Below are 19427 nucleotides of genomic sequence, written 5' to 3'. Positions count from 1 at the left end.
TCCGATGCGCCCTATATATGGACCAATATTGAGCCACTACGGCAGGCGTGTCCAAATATATGGACTTATATATGGGCAAAGTTTTAAAATGGGCCATTCATTGAAGGTGCGCCTTGTAATCCGGCGCGCCATATATATGGACAAACTTTTAAAATGGGCCACTCATTGAAGGTGCGCCTTATAATCCGGTGCGCTTTATAGTGCGGAAAATACGGTAATCATCACCGTTTAGATAGGAGGCCACAATGCATTTCCCTCTTTTGCCTCACTTCTATTCTTATTTCTCCATCCAGCCCCATAGTTTGCCAGGCTTTGTGTCCTAAACATTTCCAATAACTGTACATTACTTCAGTAATAAGGGCCTGTCAGGAACGTAGCGTGCCTACCGGCCACCTCCCTAGCACACGCTGCCGCTATGCAGTGAACATCAGAGCCACCTTCAAGTCACACAATAGATTCTGCTGACCATGGATCCTGCCACGCACTCCATTAGTTGACGTTGTGAGACGTGCTGCAACTGTGTTCATTAATCAATGTCACAGAGAAATAACTTAATAGAATGGAGGGAAGGGGGACACAGACCACCATGTTCATTGGTTTAGGCTGCCTCGTCTCCCGCGTGAAATAAAAGCCCCCTCACCCTGTCCTGACCCTTCATGGCAACATAAACAAGGTGAAGCAGGCAAATTATTGAGGCTGACTCCTCTGTTCTTTAAGTCACATTTACTAGCAGCAGGAGACACTTTCAAGGTGCCTTGATCTACAAGAAAATAATTATAGATTGACAAGGTCTGTTTTTTGTTGCTGATTATTTGCATTCATTATAAACTGTATATTTGTACAAATTAGATTAGTACGTTAGAGAGTATGAGTTTGGTACACAGAATCTCCTGTTGATGTTCTATTTTTTTCATATGTTAATTTTCGAGTACAATTGTGTCATTACTGGCTGACTGTGGCACTGTCTTTATCGCTTTTGGAGTGAAAGACGATCTAATTTGGATGATTATATGACGAGAAACGATAAAAGCAGTTTAATCCCAAATTAACCAAGCGTTTTCGGGATTGTTTATTATACAGTATATTTTGGCTTTCATCAGTTACCGACACTCAACAGACATATTTCCCAGAGCAGGCTTTTTTTTCCCTCTAAATTGCTGCCACATGACACACTGCTTGTGTTAAATAGCACCGACCATTTGGTCCTTGTAAACAAAGTCGTTTAAAGCAAGACAAGCCGTTAGGTAACATTTAGTGACATGTTTTAGAAAGACTGACAATTTCTAGAATTTTTTGTCAAAATGGTATCATCCGGTATTTTTGGTTGAAGTAGATAGACATGCTCAAATGTCTATGGCTGTTAGACTTGACCCACATTTCCATTTCAAAGTTGCTTATTGGTAAATGACAGAAAAACAAAAACAATAGAAAGAGCAAAGTTTGAGGCCTGTGGACTCGCTTTAAGCAAAGCCCCATTTCATATATCACAAAGAAACAAGATGGATACACAAGAGAAAAAAAACCACATTCATTTAATAACACAAGTTTTTTTTTTTTTTAAATTGTGCATCAACAAACTGTTCTTCTCTAGAAACATTAACAAGGGAGATTTCGGGCCAAGTGACGTCAGAAACACTATCGATTTTTTGGGCACATTTGAGTAAGCCTGGTTTGTTAAAATTGATCTATGGGAATTGCAATTGTGTCAGGCTGTCAGTAATAGAGTGAATTGTCATTTTTGCCTATAAAACTGACTGTATTCACAATTGCCTGCAATTGCCTGGGATGGGCTCCAACCCCCACACCCCTGAACAGGATAAGCACACATAAATGAGCTGGCAAATAGTATTGAAAGAGAGAAGCACAATGTAATTATACCCATTTACTATTTATGAAACTGTTGGATACAGATGTCAATATTGTTCCTGTGTTTATCTTTTTAGTTAGCTGAGAGGGGAGTGATAGAATAAACTTGCCTAGAGAGTTTATGCTAGTAGAATGACATCAGGAATTTTGGCTCATAATATATTTCTGTTTATAAAATTAGCTGGCGACCAGTTCAGGGTGTACCCCGCCTACCGCCCGACTGCTGGGATAGGCTCCGCTCTCCAGTACCCCGAGAGCCTTGTGCGGATAAGCGGTTCAGAAGATGAATGAAAAATGAACATTCATCATGTCCAATTCAACCCATTGTTATTTTCCGTCAACCAAAAAAAAAAAAACTGTTTTAATATGCAAAAACATCTCTGCTGTATAATTTGCATGTTTGATCCTGCAGGCAGCATCAGATATTTGTACATGTAAACATCTAGCTGAACATCTGCCTCCTGTTACTGTAATTCACTTCAGCACCATCTGTTAGGCATTGGACAAGTTGATACACAATACATCTGTTTAGTTATCAAGCCATAATTGTACCAACTCCTCTTAAATCCTCCGATCAGCTACATTTGGTGAACACTATGACTCCCACAAACCAAAACAACCGCTGATTCTGTCCAACGTCACTTAACAGTGTATAAAATACGTCATAATAGTATCTACTTTTCCCATGTTTTGCATGAAAACGTAAAGTACACTATACAAATAAATTTGTAATGGATTTTATAACAATGTCCCAGTTAATCGGTGTGGTATCTGTGTGTTAATATTTCACTCTGTGGTTCTGTCCTTTTACTTTAGGTCAACCTCTTCCAGCTGTCGTTCTACGTTGGCGGCAGGCTGTGAAAAAAGATTCCACTCTGCGGTGCCTCAGAACTTCACAGACACGTGTCCTTCACATCCAAATGTTGTTAGTAGTTGTGCCAGTGGCCTTTTGTAAGGTATGACAACAGCATCACAAAAAAAAGATCCCATCTCTTTGTCTCACCAGTGAGCAGGTCACGTGATATCATGAAGAGTCCTAGAAGTCTGCTCTTCAAGGTGTCTGTTCACAAGATATGAGTATTTTGAGCCCGGTGACGGATAATAAATCAAAGTTTGTGGGAGTCGTGGGAGGCCCAGAGGAATACCATAGAGGCATGCAGTCAGAGGAGGTATTTAGCAGGAAACTCAAAGCCCTCAATGGCAGCATGGGACCCCCGGGCTCCAACATGCAAGGCAAACTTGAAGGACCGGGCAAAACCAATGGTACTCCAGCCATGCCTAAAATGGGGGTCAGAGCCAGGGTAACAGAATGGCCACCAAGAAAAGATGGTTGGGATGGACGGCCATCATCAAACTATCAGAGTGTGATACCGGTATTCCAGAACGGCCAGCAGGACCATACTGTGGATGTACATGCGCAAGAAGAACCAGACTGTTTGGAGGTCGACTACTCTGATGCAAAGTATTCATTGAGTGACCTCCTCAGCCACTCACCATTGAAAGGCCTTCACCCTATTCGACAACGCAGCAACAGTGATGTCACAATCAGCGATATTGATTCCGAAGACGTAGTGGACCAGACAGCAGTCAATCCAAACACCGGGGCCTCTTTACATCGTGAATATGGAAGTACGTCCTCGATTGACCGCCAAGGTTTAAGCGGGGATGGCTTTTTCACCATGCTCAGGGGCTACAGAGTAGATACCTTGGACCACCGCAGTGTACCACCCCAGGGTTTTCCCGAGTTGTTGCGCTGTGATGCCTCCCTCTCCCCCAGCTTACAGACAGCAGCCCAGATAGCCAGAGGGGAGTTTGTCACCATTCCAGGCTACGACTATATAGATAGCGCTCTCCTCTATAGCAGAGAAAGGGAGAAGTCCTTCATGAGGCGTCTAAAGTCAGAGTCATCTGAAACATCTTTGTTCAGGAAATTGCGGACAATTAAAAGCGAAAGCGACGCTTTGAGACTCTCTCTGGAGGATGATCGAAGACCTCTCAGTTTTCAAAAATGCTTTGCCCATTATGATGTTCAGAGCGTGCTTTTTAACATCAGTGAAGCGGTTGCTAGCCGAGCTAACTTGAGCCAGAGGAAGAACATCACTACTGGAGCTTCAGCTGCTTCAGCTGGGGGCTTGTCCGGCATTGGAGCCAGTGCTCTACCGGGACCTGGACCAGATGCTGGAGTAATGGGATGCGGTAGTGGAAATTCTGCCTTCTTTGAATCACCACTAGGAAGTAGGGAAGACTTGAATCCAAAGGAGAACTTGGATGCTGATGACGGGGACGGAAAGAGTAATAACCTGGTGTTGGGCTGCCCGCACTTTCGCAACGAGATCGGCGGTGAAGGCGAGAGAAAGATTTCACTTTCCAGAGCCAACAGTGCCAACTACAGCGGACTGTCGGAGAGCTGCTCCTTTGAATCCTCGCTAAGCTCTCACTGCACCAATGCTGGCGTCTCTGTCTTGGAGGTCCCTCGAGAAAGCCAGCCCATCCATAGGGAGAAGGTCAAACGCTACATCATTGAGCACATTGACCTTGGTGCTTACTACTACCACAAGTTCTTCTATGGAAAAGGTAAGAAATCTGTTTGTCTGCCAGTTGTGCTATCCGTCTATTATTTTACCAGATGGCCTTTGGCAAGTGCTTCACTCAATCTAGGTTTTACTGTGTTAAATTGAGTACCGTATTTTCCGCACTATAAGGTGCACCTAAAAACCTCCAATTTTCTCAAAAGCCGACAGTGCGCCTTATAATCCAGTGCGCCTTATATATGGATTGGATTTGTGGATGAGGACTAATTTATTAAAGTAAGCTTTACGTGTTTATTTTGTGTGTTGTGTGATATTAACGTTTGAGCAACGTTGAGTTATTGATATATTGTTATTGTTTTCACTGTTTCGAGTGTTACTATATTGTGATTGCATTTACGTTTGAGCAACGTTGTGTTATTTATTCTATGTGCCTTATATGTGGACAAAGTTTTAAAATGGGCCTTTCATTGAAGGTGCGCCTCATAATCCGGTGCGCCTTATAGTGCGGAAAATATGGTCTTTGGAGCATTACCCGATTAAATTTTGTTTTTTGATCAAATAATTGCATCAAAAACATAAAGGTAGAATTAGGTAAAAAGTCAACTTTTTGAGGGTAGCTTGTCCGATTAACAGTGAGGTAAAAATGGTGGCCGCAGACTGTGCTATGCATTGAAAATAAATGACTCCTTGGAATATATATTTCCTTCTTTAAAAAAAGTACAGTGGGAAAGCAAGTTTCCCAATGGAATAGCCTCAGCTCATCATATCAGATGTCTTAACATCCCAGTTATTTGTTGCTACAGGACCAGATGATATTCGGGCTAGAACAATAGGTGGCTTGTGCTTGGTACAAGAGTGTATGTTTCTCTTACTTAAGAGACAAGCGGTCATGTCCTCTCTGGATATTGCGCCCAACTTTGGTGAGAAGCTGTGATTGGTCATGTGTGAAGTAAGAAGTGAGCGAGAGGCTGTGTTGCAGCTGTTCTCCATGGGGGGCAGTCGGGGTGTGAGGACCGTTCTTATAAAACGTCGGGGTCAGCAAAACCATGCCAAGGTCTCCCCATTAAACCACCTGTGAGCATGGCTGTAAATACTCATGCCAGCCCAACCCGTCACATCATTATATCCATACATATCTGTTTCCCTACTGTCTTGGGATTGGCTGCTCTCAGCAGATTGAATTTCCCAACCTTAGGCCACACAGAAAACAGCTGCTTCACCTTTTAACATTGGCAGATGCCTGAATGTCCACAAAAAAAATACCCATCTTTAAATAAAGCTGTCAGTTTGTAACGTCACTCAAAGCCCTTCTGGCACAATTATTGTTTAGATGTACCATTGAACGTCATCGGCTAATCATTGACTCTGAAAGACTCCCTCCCGTCACTCACTCTCCCATGAAATGGTTGTGTTGAAAGTGCTTAACCTTTCGGGTAACACAGGTCACCACGTATAGCGTATCTAGCTGAAGTAGCATGTTCAGTTGTCAGATTGCTTTTCTTGCTCATCTCTTTTTGTAAAGATGATGCCTTTGCACAGTTTGCGAATGTAGCCTTTTTATGAGGTGTTTAACTGGCGAGACAAGTCTATCATCACCTCAGATACACACACACATGCACAAAGACGCACACTCACTCAAGCATGACGTGAATGCTTCCATCAGCTTGGCCTGTTGGACATTGATCTCACTGATTGCTTAAAGCCATATTTGCATCATCAGCAGGGGTGTTGTTCCTCAAGACTGCACTAATGAACAGTGTTTATCCATCGCCAAAGGCCAGGACTTGCTAATAGTCACAGCATGTATATTGGGAGTCGTTAAACTAAAGGGACTCAATACTTCGCACCAAGTAAATACATGTAAAAACAAAAGTGATTTTTTGATGTTAGAGCTTGCAGAGGGTTGAAATGGCTATGTATTGCAAGGTGGCTGGAAGACAAATTTGATGTGTTATTTGACATGACAACCCAAGCTATCTATTTGGTAACCTTTGGCATTTTGTCAACGCCAAGTGACACGTTAAGCAAAAAGTGTTGACAATAAAACTTTCCGCTGCGGTTGACACCATCAGTTTTCAGTTGCGTTTTGGCCTTCGACCAAACCGAGCATGCCGCCCCCTCAGTTCACTATCCCTAACATGTCATGCATTACTCACATGGGTAGCTATGTCTTACCTTGACTCAGTAAATTTATTTTATGATTAAATATGATTTGCTCATAAGAGAGGTGTGCATTTAAGATGCATGGACATGGACGCAATATTTAAACCATCTGCAGCAACCTTATCGTGAGAATAGCCCAAAGAATCTTCACTATTCTCTGACTTCATCTCATATGGGTATGCTTGATACGGGATCATAAATTCATCAAGTCCAGATGTAAAAACAATAATAGAACCTGCACACACTAAGCTCTTACTATCTGAATAGAAAATCCATCCATATCCAACATGAGAATACAGTTTGTTGCTGGTGATGAGTTCCACCAGGTGAATGGAAATTCTGTATTTTCCATGTATTTAATCCAAGAGCTCCTGTATTCTAATTTTGAGTGAATCAATTGGAACGTTTTGGATCATTTCCTCTGCGCACTTCAATCTGTCAAAACTTGACTTTTGAAGTTTTTTTGTCAAAGCAAATACTGGTTTTATCTTTTTGATCACTTGCCAAAGAAGTCTTCTTAGAACCTTGAGAAAGGTCTGGAAAACATGCCAACACTGAGAGATTCATTTGGTACTCTTTTAAATGTGTCTCCAGAGCACCAAAACTATTTTGGTGTAGACGACCATCTGGGACCTGTGGCAGTCAGCGTCCGCAGGGAGCGTCTGGATGACGGCAAGGAGAAAGATGGAATGCAGTACAACTATCGAGTCACCTTCAGAACCAGTCAGGTAAACATAACGCTCTGATAATTGCTCTTTTCGTACAACCTCATGTTATAAATTGGACGGGAACTTTTACAAATACATGGCAGAGATACCTACTGCATTTCCTGATAAAGTAGTGACATTTTTTTAAATGTTATGTTGCCTTGAGCACAACATGTTTGAGTCACTGAGGTCATTCAGGCAGTTACAAGGCTGTTCTCAGATAAAATGAAACGTCTGCTCAGACAGGGAGAGAGAATGACACTGTTTTGTTCAACAGTGAATACAATGTATTTTGTATTGAATAAACACTGTTGCTCTTCTACCTCAACTGGAGATAGTGAAATTGCATTCATCCCGCTGTACTTTAGAGGACATTTTACTGTTCTGACATTTTGCCCAAGGTTTTGTTTAATGATGGTTATCGATTTAATTTGAGCAAAATTGTTTTGCTACATTTACTCTACAATGTTATAAACAAATGGAGGATTTATCTCACTTTACAAGGAAATGGTCAGTTTCATAAGAAGTTTTTGGTTTAATGATTACCTATTCCTGTTCATTTTAATCGATTGATAAGATGGCCACTTCATATCAAATATAATAAAAAGTAGAATTGTTTTCATTTAGGGGTGTTATTGATTATTGATAGTAAACAACAGGTCTCTGGCCTGAGCCTTGTTGTTGCCATGCTAAACATGTCTTGCCAAACACCCTTTGTGAGTTATAGCCACTTCCTTTGTGACAAGTCCGTAAGTGTGCAGAAACGCTTCATTGGTCATGAAAAGAAGTGGAAGCTCACGCTCCCCAAATCTACATTAAAGACCCAAATGGTTCTTTGCCAGTCTTGGCTGAATTGTTCAGTCTTGCTGTTTCATTGCCACTGTCCTTGCACGTGCTCCTTCACCTATACAACATTATTAATCCACAAACTGAAATGCTTCTTCTCATGGTCCCTTGATGGCAGAGGAACCCTCTCATTGATAGATGCTTGGTGGTCTCAGGCAATGAATAATTCAGGTCCAACAGATGTGTGAGGCAAAGAAATGTCACTGATATCTCATACCCTTCTTAGGTTTGGGCGACACTCCCTTGATAAAGCAATGTATCTGGGTCATGCGAACCCTGCATGTTGCACGCACTTTTAACTCCCGAACCAGTGGAGCGTCTATTTGCATGGGCGCCTATCATTAAGCCCCAGCGCTCTTTTCCTCTGTGTCCCACTCTGGCTTGCTGTTAAAGTAATCTGCTTTTCAGCATAGCATACCCCTCTCTTGACTGCTGACATCTAAATCCGCAGGCCGTGCAGATAGGAGCGGGGATTCATAGGTGTAAACGTGTCTGTAATCCTCCAAACAGCAACACATCGTTATCGGTGGTGTGTTTTAAAGCTGTTTGCTTCAACCATTACCGGCACATTAATGATCGTAACACTAAAATACCACTTAGCATCTACTGTTCAGTTAGACTATTTTAATTATTTACAATGGGAGATGTTAATGCTGCCCATTGGAGCTGTAATAAGCCATTGCCCTGAATAGCACGGCATAAAATGAAATTGTATTAGAACTGGGGTTCGCAACAGCAAGCACGAGCCTACCCATTTTGACGTCGGTACAAAATGTTTCAAGCCATCATCAAATCATTGTGTTCCAGACTTGCTGACCTACATGGAAGGAGCGCACACAGTGACCTAACCCTATTACGTTTCAGGCCAAAACTTTAAGTACACCTGTGCAGGGATATAGAGATACCACACAAAAATCCAGCCAACAAAACAATTCAATTTTGATTCACACTGTCAAAATGTGTACCCGATGTTGTGACAAATTTGTAAGCATTACATGAAACAAAGTGTAATTGTTGAACTTTTTCCATTTGTATCCTGACAGCTGACTACCCTTCGAGGAGCCATTCTGGAAGATGCAATCCCATCCACAGCACGACATGGGACGGCCCGTGGCTTGCCACTTAAGGAAGTGCTTGAATATGTAATCCCAGAGCTAAATATCCAATGCTTGAGGCTGGCAATCAACTCCCCTAAAGTACCGGAGCAACTGCTCAAATTGGATGAACAAGGAGTAAGTGCAGACTTTTTAGTTGCCGTTTAAGCAGTCGGATGTTAACTCTCATTTTGGGAGTACCTCCGCATTCATTATTAACAACGTTGGCATGGAATGTCATAACAGAACATTAAAGCCATTGGACAGAAGCTGAAGTAATGGGTCTGCTGAACTATATTCAACTCAAAAGGACAGAAAAGCTACACGATGTACACCAGGGGTGTCAAACTCGTTTTTTTTCACGGGCCGCATTGTAGTCATAGCTTCTTTCGGAGGGCCATTGTGACTGTCAACCCAAATAAATGTATGAGCATATTATATACAGTAAAAGCTACAAAACAAACTGACAAATAACTCGTTTTCAAATCAGACGAGTAAAAACTGGTCAAATATTAAAAAAAAAAGATATTATGAAAAGTGAAGACAATTTGCAATTCTAGTAATGACACGAATTTGATGCACAATTTGTCTTCGCGGGCCACATACAATGACGTGGCGGGCCGTATCTGGCCCCCGGCCCTTGAGTTTGACACCTGTAATGTACACGCAATGTACTAAAATGTGTCGTAGGTGAGGACGCTGAGGATCTGCCTATTAAGACATTTAAAAATGTTTCCGCTGACACAGGCGTATGGGTCGCAAACCACTTGCACTTTCGACCATATTGAGCCGACAATGTTTAGCATTATATTTCACATCACCTGTCAATATTATATTCATCTGATTCCGTCGTTAAAGGCCATGTAAAGCAAAACAATGTCTTGTAAATTTGATACACCATAGAAAAGAGTGTTGTTGAAATCCCCAGCTAGATTTGAATGGTTGAAAAAGTCACCCAGTTTTGTAGCTCAAAGTGGTGAAAAATCAAGCCCCCCCATCAATTTAAATCCTAATGACACAATTTGAATTAGTTACATATTTCCTAACCTGTGTGATGGGATTTATTTTTTGAATAGTGCAGGATGATACCTGATGTTATCAATATGCGAGTGGTCATTTCAAGATAACAACATGGTTAGACACGATGGACAGGAAGAATTGTGCAGGGATTAAGCAGCATTGCACTTGGTTGTCTGCCTATGAGAGATATGGCTACTTATCGGCGTAATTACATTTGTTAGCATTTAGCTTTCTGTCCAAATGTCAGGGGACAGCCTCTTAAAATGTGAATGAGCATTCCCTCTGATATATCAAGATTTTTCCCCCCACATTGTAAACAGAAAGAGTCAAGATATCCCTCTAAGGCGAATTAAATGTAATTAAAAAAATAATAGTTTTGCTTATAATCACGGCTTTACTTTGTTGAAAGATGTTTAATTATGACCACTTTTACATTTGAGAATTTTTATTTATATGCATTCCTGGTTTGATTAAAATTATTGTTGCTGTGTAAATGTTGATAAGGCGAGCAAACTGGATTTTCAGCACCTCAACAATGTGACAGGAAGGAGTCCAACATTTTTTTTTTTGTGCATGTTTTCTATGTCTATCAGATTAAATTGTGTGTTTGCATGGCTAGTGAGAGAAGGTCTTCAGTATTTACATGATCAGTTGTGCTGAGAGAAAATCCCTCAAAGCAATATGTTGGGTTGCCAGGATGGAAAAGGAGATAAAAGCGTAAATGTACTTTACATGTGTGCAGATGAACTGGCAAACGCATTAGCCTGTTAGATATTTTGGGATATGATTTGAGATTATATATCATAAATTACATTCTTAAGTAAACTGCTCATGTAAAATATAAAATATCTGTTGCTCCCATCTGGAAAATGACAAACCTCTTTCTTTTACCATCCCTGTTACATTATCTCTAACATTGTACATTTAATTTTGATAAGGACAGATGTTACAGTGATTATTCATTTACTGCCATCGTCTTCAATTCGTATCTTAACCAGAACTCTTATTATTTGAACCACAAATAAAAGTCATGTCAAATTAAATTTTTATCAAAAACATGGTTTACATTGATTATTTGATACTTAAGTGGGCAAGCCCGAGAAGTCAATAGTAATTGCATTGTAAGATTTCTTTCAGGTTGAGATATGATTTGTTCACGGGCTCAACAACACTATTGAGGCTACTCTTTCAGTCACTTCTCTTGCTTAAGAAAATCAATCACTTGCCATCATGGATATTAATAGAATAATTTTTTTTTCTATATTTTGGTTGAGGGAGATTATTTTGTCTGCAGTTTTTCATGAGTTGAAACTACTTCAGATAAATCTCTTGGAAGCTATATCCCAGGAGCCTGACTAATGCATTTATGTGTTTGCACTTTTCAAGCACTGACCATTTCCCACCAGGCCAACGTAATTGTCCTTGCCACTGGCCAATGTCTTAACAAGAGTAAAAGGTGATGTGATCCCAATAGATATATTTTTTTTCAAAGGAAGGAACCTCATTTTGCCATTGCCACTGCTTGACATGGTATAATAGCCTTCTGTCAGTGCTGCCACTTTAGTGCACAGCAGATTGCCTGATAGAGAAAGTCACCATGACAACAGTGTCAGCAGTACACCAGGAGCTGATGACCTGTAACCGAGGAGAAAAGCTATTCGACTTTGTTGCCGTTACTTTTCACATCCACAGAAACCCATTTTTTCTGTATAGATGTATTGACCCTGGGTCAAGTTCAAGAAGATGCCTTTAAAGGGAGAATACGGGCAACAGGTAGCAAAATACTGAGTCAGGCGGCCATTTATTATTTCCCCTTTGACTCTTTGTTTTGGTCAGGTTCAAGGAGCAGTGAGCCGTTAAAGATTGATGATGGTGGTGGAGGAGGCTCCGCATGTCATTTTGACCTGGCCAGTAATAATACCCGCAGTAAAAACAAAGCAAAACAAAAGTGGAGTATTATATTTTGACTGTCAGCTAGACTTTGCTTTAGTCAAACAGTATTCTAATAATTAAGATCATTACAATCACAATTATAATATTTGTCAAAACAAAGGTTTTCAAGCGGAATTAATTGCATAACTTGAAAGCCATGACAGTTTAGTTTGCATTTCATGGTTTAATTCAAAAATTCACTGTTTGTTATTGTGCACATAGTACCTATGGGGGCCCATGTGATGTTATAGCTCTACTTTTACAAAATAAGTTCAGCTCTTTCTTAGAAAAGGTTATGAAAGCGATCGCCTTAGCTGTGATGTGACGAGTGGCCACTCTCGGCATTTTGAGTGCATCACGCAGTCTGCACAAGTGTTTTGTATGCTACGCAGCTCCAACAGGAAATTATACTTACTGAGTACGTGCGTGTGTTGATGTCTCTCTTTCCAGCTAAGTTTCCAGCACAAGGTTGGCGTACTTTATTGTAAGGCCGGCCAAAGCACAGAAGAAGAGATGTACAACAACGAGAGCGCCGGACCAGCACTGGAGGAGTTCTTGGATCTTTTGGGCCAGAGAGTTCGCCTCAAAGGCTTCACCAAGTACAGAGCGCAACTAGATAACAAAAGTAAGATAAATTATTGGACGGTGTAAACTGACGGTACATATGAAGAGCAATGGATGAATAATTATAACTGTCTCCTTTTCACCCTAATGCTCTAATTCCCATTTCTATTGTGAATGCAATTCAAATTTTCCCACGAATCTAAGACTGGGTTGTTTTTGTTGTTCCAGCTGATTCCACAGGCACACATTCTCTCTACACCACCTATAAAGACTACGAGCTGATGTTTCATGTATCCACCATGCTCCCCTACACACCCAACAACAGACAACAGGTCAGCAATTTCGCAAGCATCAATTTCGAGTCCGTATGGTAAACCACTTTGCGATGGACTGTAGTCTCTAAGCAGCTTCATATTTGGATAGCCTCATTCTTGACTCCTGCCAGTTGCCCCCCGCGCCTCGACGAGATCATTTTGCCACAGTAACAACCCATCAGTTGAAACTCCGAGCATTGCCATGGCAACGGTACCTCATAGTAGGATTTTAATCAATGCATCCCCAGGGGCAGGACCTGCCTGTCTATCCTAACAAGTGAAATTAAATGATTGTAGCCGTTGCTTGACAACCATTGGTGCCATAAATCTGCCATCATAAGGGTCCAATAGTTGTGTTTTTACACACCTTTTGTTGTGTTGACATTAATAAACAGAGACCCATTTGTGATTTGTATCTCTTATTTTATATTACCAAGTTATGTCACTTAATTTAAACCTCAATAAACTTACAGCAGGACAAATAGATTTTACTCTCATCCGCTCACATTCACCTCACCAACCTAAATATTAGCTTGATTTAAATTTGCTTAATCCTGAAAATACAGAATCAGTACACAATTGAACAAAAGAGGCTGTTTGAAGTAGGTTGGGGTTTGATGTTCTCTAGGCCTGAATTTACTGAACTTTTACATTAGTGAACAACCTCATACTCTAAGTTTAAAAGAACCTGAAGTCATTTGAGGATCATTAAATACAAAAACAACGATTGTCATTTTTTTCCCCTTCTTGTATTAAACTGCTGTTCCTATCTTGTCTTTAGTTATTGCGGAAAAGGCATATTGGCAATGACATCGTCACCATAGTGTTCCAGGAGCCCGGGGCCCTTCCTTTTACTCCAAAGAGCATCCGTTCCCATTTCCAGCATGTGTTTGTCATCGTCAAAGTCCACAATCCCTGCACTGATAATGTCTGCTACAGGTAAATAAAACAAGCCTGCCTGAGAGCTTCCTTGAAAGCTATCTATGAAAGCAGTATGTGTGGCAACGTGTCAAATCGACAAGTATTGCAGCCATAGTACTCTGGAATGAGAGGCAATTAAATATCCTCAAGGCAAAGTGGGTACATTTATCTTTTGATTGGCTTCACATAAATGTCTTTGTGCCACCTTTTTCACGGCTATTAATTTGGAAGAATAATGATCATGTTCAACTAATTGTTCTGTTTTCTGCCGTGGCTACTTGACAGTAGAAGAATAACGAGTGAGTCTTTTGATCTGCACAGTAATGATACAGTTATTATCACGACACCTGGAAATTATGACTTTGAAATTTCTCCCTGAGTATTTCTAGTGTTGACATAAACCTCAGCCTTTGACAGAGCAAGATTAAAATGAGCAGTATTTTATCATTTCTAATAGCTGTCTTTTATACTATGAGCCGCTCAGTTATAGTATTTCATTTTGTCTTCCAGTGTCGCCGTGTCCAGGTCAAAAGACGTGCCTCCGTTCGGCCCCCCGATTCCAAAGTCTGTGACCTTTCCAAAGTCTGCAGTTTTTAGGGACTTCCTGCTTGCCAAAGTCATAAATGGAGAAAATGCAGCGCATAAGTCCGAGAAGTTCCGAGCCATGGCGACCCGTACGCGGCAGGAGTACCTAAAGGACCTCGCGGAAAACTTTGTTAGCACTGCTACCATTGACTCCGCTGTCAAATTCAGCTTCATTAACCTCGGCGCCAAGAAGAAGGAGAAAGTGAAACCTAGGAAGGATGCACATGTCTTCAGCGTTGGAGCCATCACTTGGAGCGTTCGGGCTCGGGACTTCGGCCAATCAGCGGATGTGGACTGCTTGCTCGGCATATCCAACGAGTTCATTGTGCTCATTGAGGAGGAATCCAAAAATGTGGTATTCAATTGTTCTTGTCGCGATGTCATTGGATGGACCTCAGGGATTATGAGTATAAAGATCTTCTATGAGCGCGGGGAGTGTGTCATGTTGTCTGCTCATGACAACTGTGGAGAAGATATCCGAGAGATGGTGCAAAGATTGGAGGTAAATGCTTCAAAGTCTCAATTGCAATAATTCTTTCATTTTAAAGTCATTGTATTCCTTCCATACTGCATCCTCGATACTAACGAGGTAAACTAATATTTCCCATAACCCCCTTTCCTCCGTCTCATTCCACTGAGTCAACCATCCATTTATGAATTTTATTGCTAACACTGTAGTCTCACCTTTGATTTGTAAAGGGTCCGGCTCCAAAATGAAGAGCCCCAAGAGGATTTTAACCCTCCTAGTTATTTTGGGCTCAAAGTTATCACTCACAGTCAGCGTGGGTGCCCATTAAGTAGGTCACATATTTAGATGTGTTGCTCTCACTTTAGTAAAACCATTAGCGGGAAAAAATACATTATTGAATGGAATTGACGATCAACATTCATGAGATTTGGGGCAATTTTTTCGATTGATGTCATGAGGGATGCATCCAAGAGAATACAATCCAGTTTTTGGGGAGGAAATAAAGTCACAGCTATTGGGTCTGAAAAACTAACATTCTATATCCTAATATTGGAACAATAGCGCAGTTCCAAAAAAAATATATGCAGCCCAAGGACAATGATTTGGCATAATGTAAATGTCTCAGAAGATTCCAAAATTCTACAAAGTAGTCACCTTCGTCAGTACATTCATGACATGAAAGAACAGAGAAGGCCATATTAGCATTTGTGATTAGCCAAAGGACATCCATCTCCTCCTCATTGCCCATGCTAATCTCTCTCACATTTGCCCGTGGGATTTCTGCCAGCTCTTGCACAAAAGATAATAAGTACTAGATGCTCGTGGCAATCTGTGCTTGCCTTATAAAATGTGCATCACTGGTGACCCTGCCCATCAATCCAGAAGGTGTCAGTCTTTTGTCCTGGAACTTCATCCAATTCCGTTTTCATTTGAATGGTTTCCAGACAGAAGAGTAAGTGATGTATTGTGAAGCAAGTACTAGATTGGCCTGTGCAGCCTGTGTGAGAACACCACTAAAAGCTTTGTGATAACATCCTGCTCTCCAGGGTGTCAGTGAGCTCGGGGGCCCCCATGTTTGGATTTTATTGAACAAGTCATCACTGTCCTATGTGTGGTCCTTTTCTTTTGACTTTTCAGTGTGTGCACGGATAAAAAATATATATATAAGAGTGAGTAGAGCATTTATTTTTTGATATTTTCAATATTTGGTCCATATTGGTGTGCTAAATCTGCATGGAATTGGATTGTAGGGGTTATAACATTTTAATCTCCTCTGCTGAGTTGTAATCTAAATCGTTCTTTTTTGGTCACAAAATTTTATTCATCATGTATAGTCTTTGTGATTATTTTATGGTTTAATCTCGGGTCACACGGCACATCACAATGAAACTAATTGACTGACACTAGGGAGAATTCTTGGTATGAAAGCGTACCTATTGATGCTAACGTCAACATTTATCTTCAAATAGTACTGCTGAACAATGTGAAACAGAACTTTACATGACTTCATCAAGCTTCTTAATTTTTTTTTTCTTACAAGAAAGGTTTTGACATTTTTAACTATACTTCAGGCTGTTACTCATTTTTTAAACAGTCAAGTGTAAAAAAACTTGATCACAAATTTGTGTCCCCTGATGTGCAGGAAAAAGCACTTCATATTGTATTTTTTCTTCCCCACTTAGTTTTTGCAGAATATTAGCTTTGTTTGGGAATCAGGTTTCTCAGTCTTCCTTTAGTATTGTATTTCGTAAAATCCTCTCAGCGAGTTTTAGAAATTCATATTTTCATTTTTTTTTCCCACTTAGTTTTTGCAGAATATCAGCTTAGTTTGGGAATCAAGTTTCTCAGTCTTCCCTTAGTTTTTGTGTTTCATAAACTCCTCATTCATATTTTTCTTTAGACTGTTATCTAAAAGGGAAATGGGGTGATTAACAAACGAGTGAATCCACAAAACTAATTCTGCGTCTCACTTAGTGAACACCAGTTGATCTGTTGTGGTCCACTATGGTTGTCTGGGCTCAACTCGCACAGCAGGGTAGGATTTCTGCGAGTGTGAGAATCTGGTCAAGTGTTGACAGGCCAAAGTCTGAGTTAATGTGTCCCTGAAGCCAGCTGCCACTCTGAGGTTTATAGAGCCAGTCAACCACAACTAATCTGACCAGTGATTAAAGCTCATTGAGTGCGGTGTGATTTCTTCTCCAGTGCTTCTACAGAAAACACTTTTGGGAAAGTATCCAGCAACGCAGTGCACTCACGCTCGAGTGAGACCTCCAAATAGCTTGGTCGAATTATGTTGTCAAGTTAAAAATAGATGGTGTGATTTTATATGTGACCTTTTTTTTTTGTACGTCTATAATGATACTGAAATGGAATTGCTTTTGTTTTAAGGCCGTTCGTGTTAACAACTGGAATTTTTTTGCGTTATTGATAGCATACAATTATGAAATGAATCCAAATCAATGTAACGTCATACACCATTCTCTCTAAACAGAGTCATTGCAATCAGATAATTGCTCTTATATTCAGATGTAGATAACTGTCGTCATATTGCACATGATTAACAGACTGACTTTTATTCCTGTTTAAGATCACGACCAGAGGCTGTGAAACCATAGAGATGACTTTACGCCGCAACGGCCTGGGCCAGCTGGGTTTCCACGTCAACTTTGAGGGGATCGTGGCTGATGTCGAGCCCTTTGGCTTTGCTTGGAAGGCGGGCTTGAGACAGGGCAGCCGTCTGGTTGAGATCTGCAAGGTGGCTGTGGCCACCCTCACCCACGAGCAGATGATTGACCTTCTGCGCACCTCTGTGGCTGTCAAGGTGGTTATCATCCAACCATATGAAGATGGGACCCCTCGAAGGTAAGAAATGCAACTTTTCATTCTCATGTTTTTGTGTTAACTTGATATTTCCTCCCATATTTGAGATAATTAGTGGAGAGAAATATACTCCCTTGTTTTTTTACTAGATGTTGACAGCTGCTTCCCCGCAGAGTCTTTGTTTGTTGAGGCACCTGTACAACAATACACTCACAATCAGCATTTCAGGCTAATAATGAGATCATTTAGATTAATCCCTCAAGTCTTGCCGCTATGGTTCACTTTTGCAGATTGCTTTTATTTCTGTCCTCCCCCATTGTTCACTTTAGCAATTAGAGTGGGAGGGGCTGGGTTTTTGGGAACATTCACCCGTGGCGAGATGCCATTTTTCCAGAAAGAGGAACATATTTCAGATGATGTGATGAGAATAAGTGGGCTGTGTGAAATTGCCTTTGCTCTGCGAGAGACAATCAGAATCACCACTGTGGCTGACAAATAAAGTCCCTCTCTATAACCCAAGCGTATAACAGTATTTAAGAAACAAATCAATGTTTGTAAAAGGCTTCATCTCCCCATTTTGTCACTCATATTATCTTTGTTTTGTTTTTGGTATACCACATTCATATTCTTTTGTAATCTTTTCTTTCACTTACAAATAAGCAAGGCAGAATTGTCTGGTGGTTTGTTGCAAATAAGAAATATGAGTCTGAAAATTTACTGTCCAGATATGGGCAATATTTTTGAATCACTGCTGTGATGAATAGATCAACAGTTTACGTTACAAATAAAATATGAGAAAGCTTGAGGAAAACATACATATTTATTATAGTGTTAGCTTCATCACTGATTTTGACTTAAGTTTTCTCTGTTGGCAACATATTGTTTTTCCCAAAATGGTAGCCTAACTGTTTGAATTCAACACAGCAGCCTCTAGCTGAACTGCCGTCTAATCCTCTTACCAAGATCAGTGATCATAAACGATGATACACTAGTCATAAATGCAGTTCAGGGATTCTGAATATGTGCAAAACAATCATCCTACAAAAACTCTTCCAGCCTCTGAAAACATAGGAAACTAAAGTGCTCGTGCCAGTTTAATTTTAGCATTAGGCCCAAAGAAAATTATTCATACAAGCTTACAAGGTGACACGATGCTTTACATATTGAACTTCATTTGATCCCGATGTGGCATTTACAAACAGATACATTTGGCAGATTAGTGTGTATTACCATAGAAGAAAATAGTGGTGCTGTGCTTTGGAGCTTTACCAGAGTATTTCTCTCCTTTGTCAAACACAAATTAATGCTGTTTCATGAGAACCAAAAGGATCCATCTCGAGGTCTTGTGAATATATTCCCAAGGCTCGGTCAAATAAGAGGCGAGAGGTCAGGTGGAGAGATGTAAGGGCTCTCAAGTTTTTTCTTTCTTTCTGCTGGCTGAGTTTTAAAGTTGCTTAAATGTAGCAGTCAACAATGAGTGCTCTGCTTTCTCCCCAATGATCTCAAAAGAAAGGAATTCAGCCAGGGCTTGAAGGGTTCTGTCAGTCCCCCGTGAGCTGCACGATGGGGGCAAGCTCAACAATGGACGAGTCTCA

At 40.7% G+C, this 19427-nt stretch overlaps 1 protein-coding gene across 6 annotated transcripts in view; it reads left to right on the top strand.

Annotated features, from left to right (window-relative positions):
* The window catches only part of LOC119134463 (signal-induced proliferation-associated 1-like protein 2), a 62034-nt gene that overhangs the window by 21634 nt on the left and 20973 nt on the right, over positions 1-19427 (top strand). For all 6 annotated transcript variants that reach the window (XM_037271145.1, XM_037271143.1, XM_037271149.1 and 3 more), the window contains exons 2-9: positions 2683-4440; positions 7155-7288; positions 9157-9345; positions 12610-12784; positions 12952-13055; positions 13819-13976; positions 14469-15045; positions 17600-17874. In XM_037271145.1, the coding sequence (XP_037127040.1) occupies positions 2940-4440; positions 7155-7288; positions 9157-9345; positions 12610-12784; positions 12952-13055; positions 13819-13976; positions 14469-15045; positions 17600-17874 (3113 nt within the window). In that variant the 5' untranslated portion in view covers positions 2683-2939. The remainder of the gene's footprint in view (positions 1-2682; positions 4441-7154; positions 7289-9156; positions 9346-12609; positions 12785-12951; positions 13056-13818; positions 13977-14468; positions 15046-17599; positions 17875-19427) is intronic.

Source organism: Syngnathus acus, chromosome 15 (assembly GCF_901709675.1).
Source record: "Syngnathus acus chromosome 15, fSynAcu1.2, whole genome shotgun sequence".
Classification (NCBI taxonomy): domain Eukaryota; kingdom Metazoa; phylum Chordata; class Actinopteri; order Syngnathiformes; family Syngnathidae; genus Syngnathus; species Syngnathus acus.
This window is presented reverse-complemented; position numbering and strand designations above follow the sequence as displayed.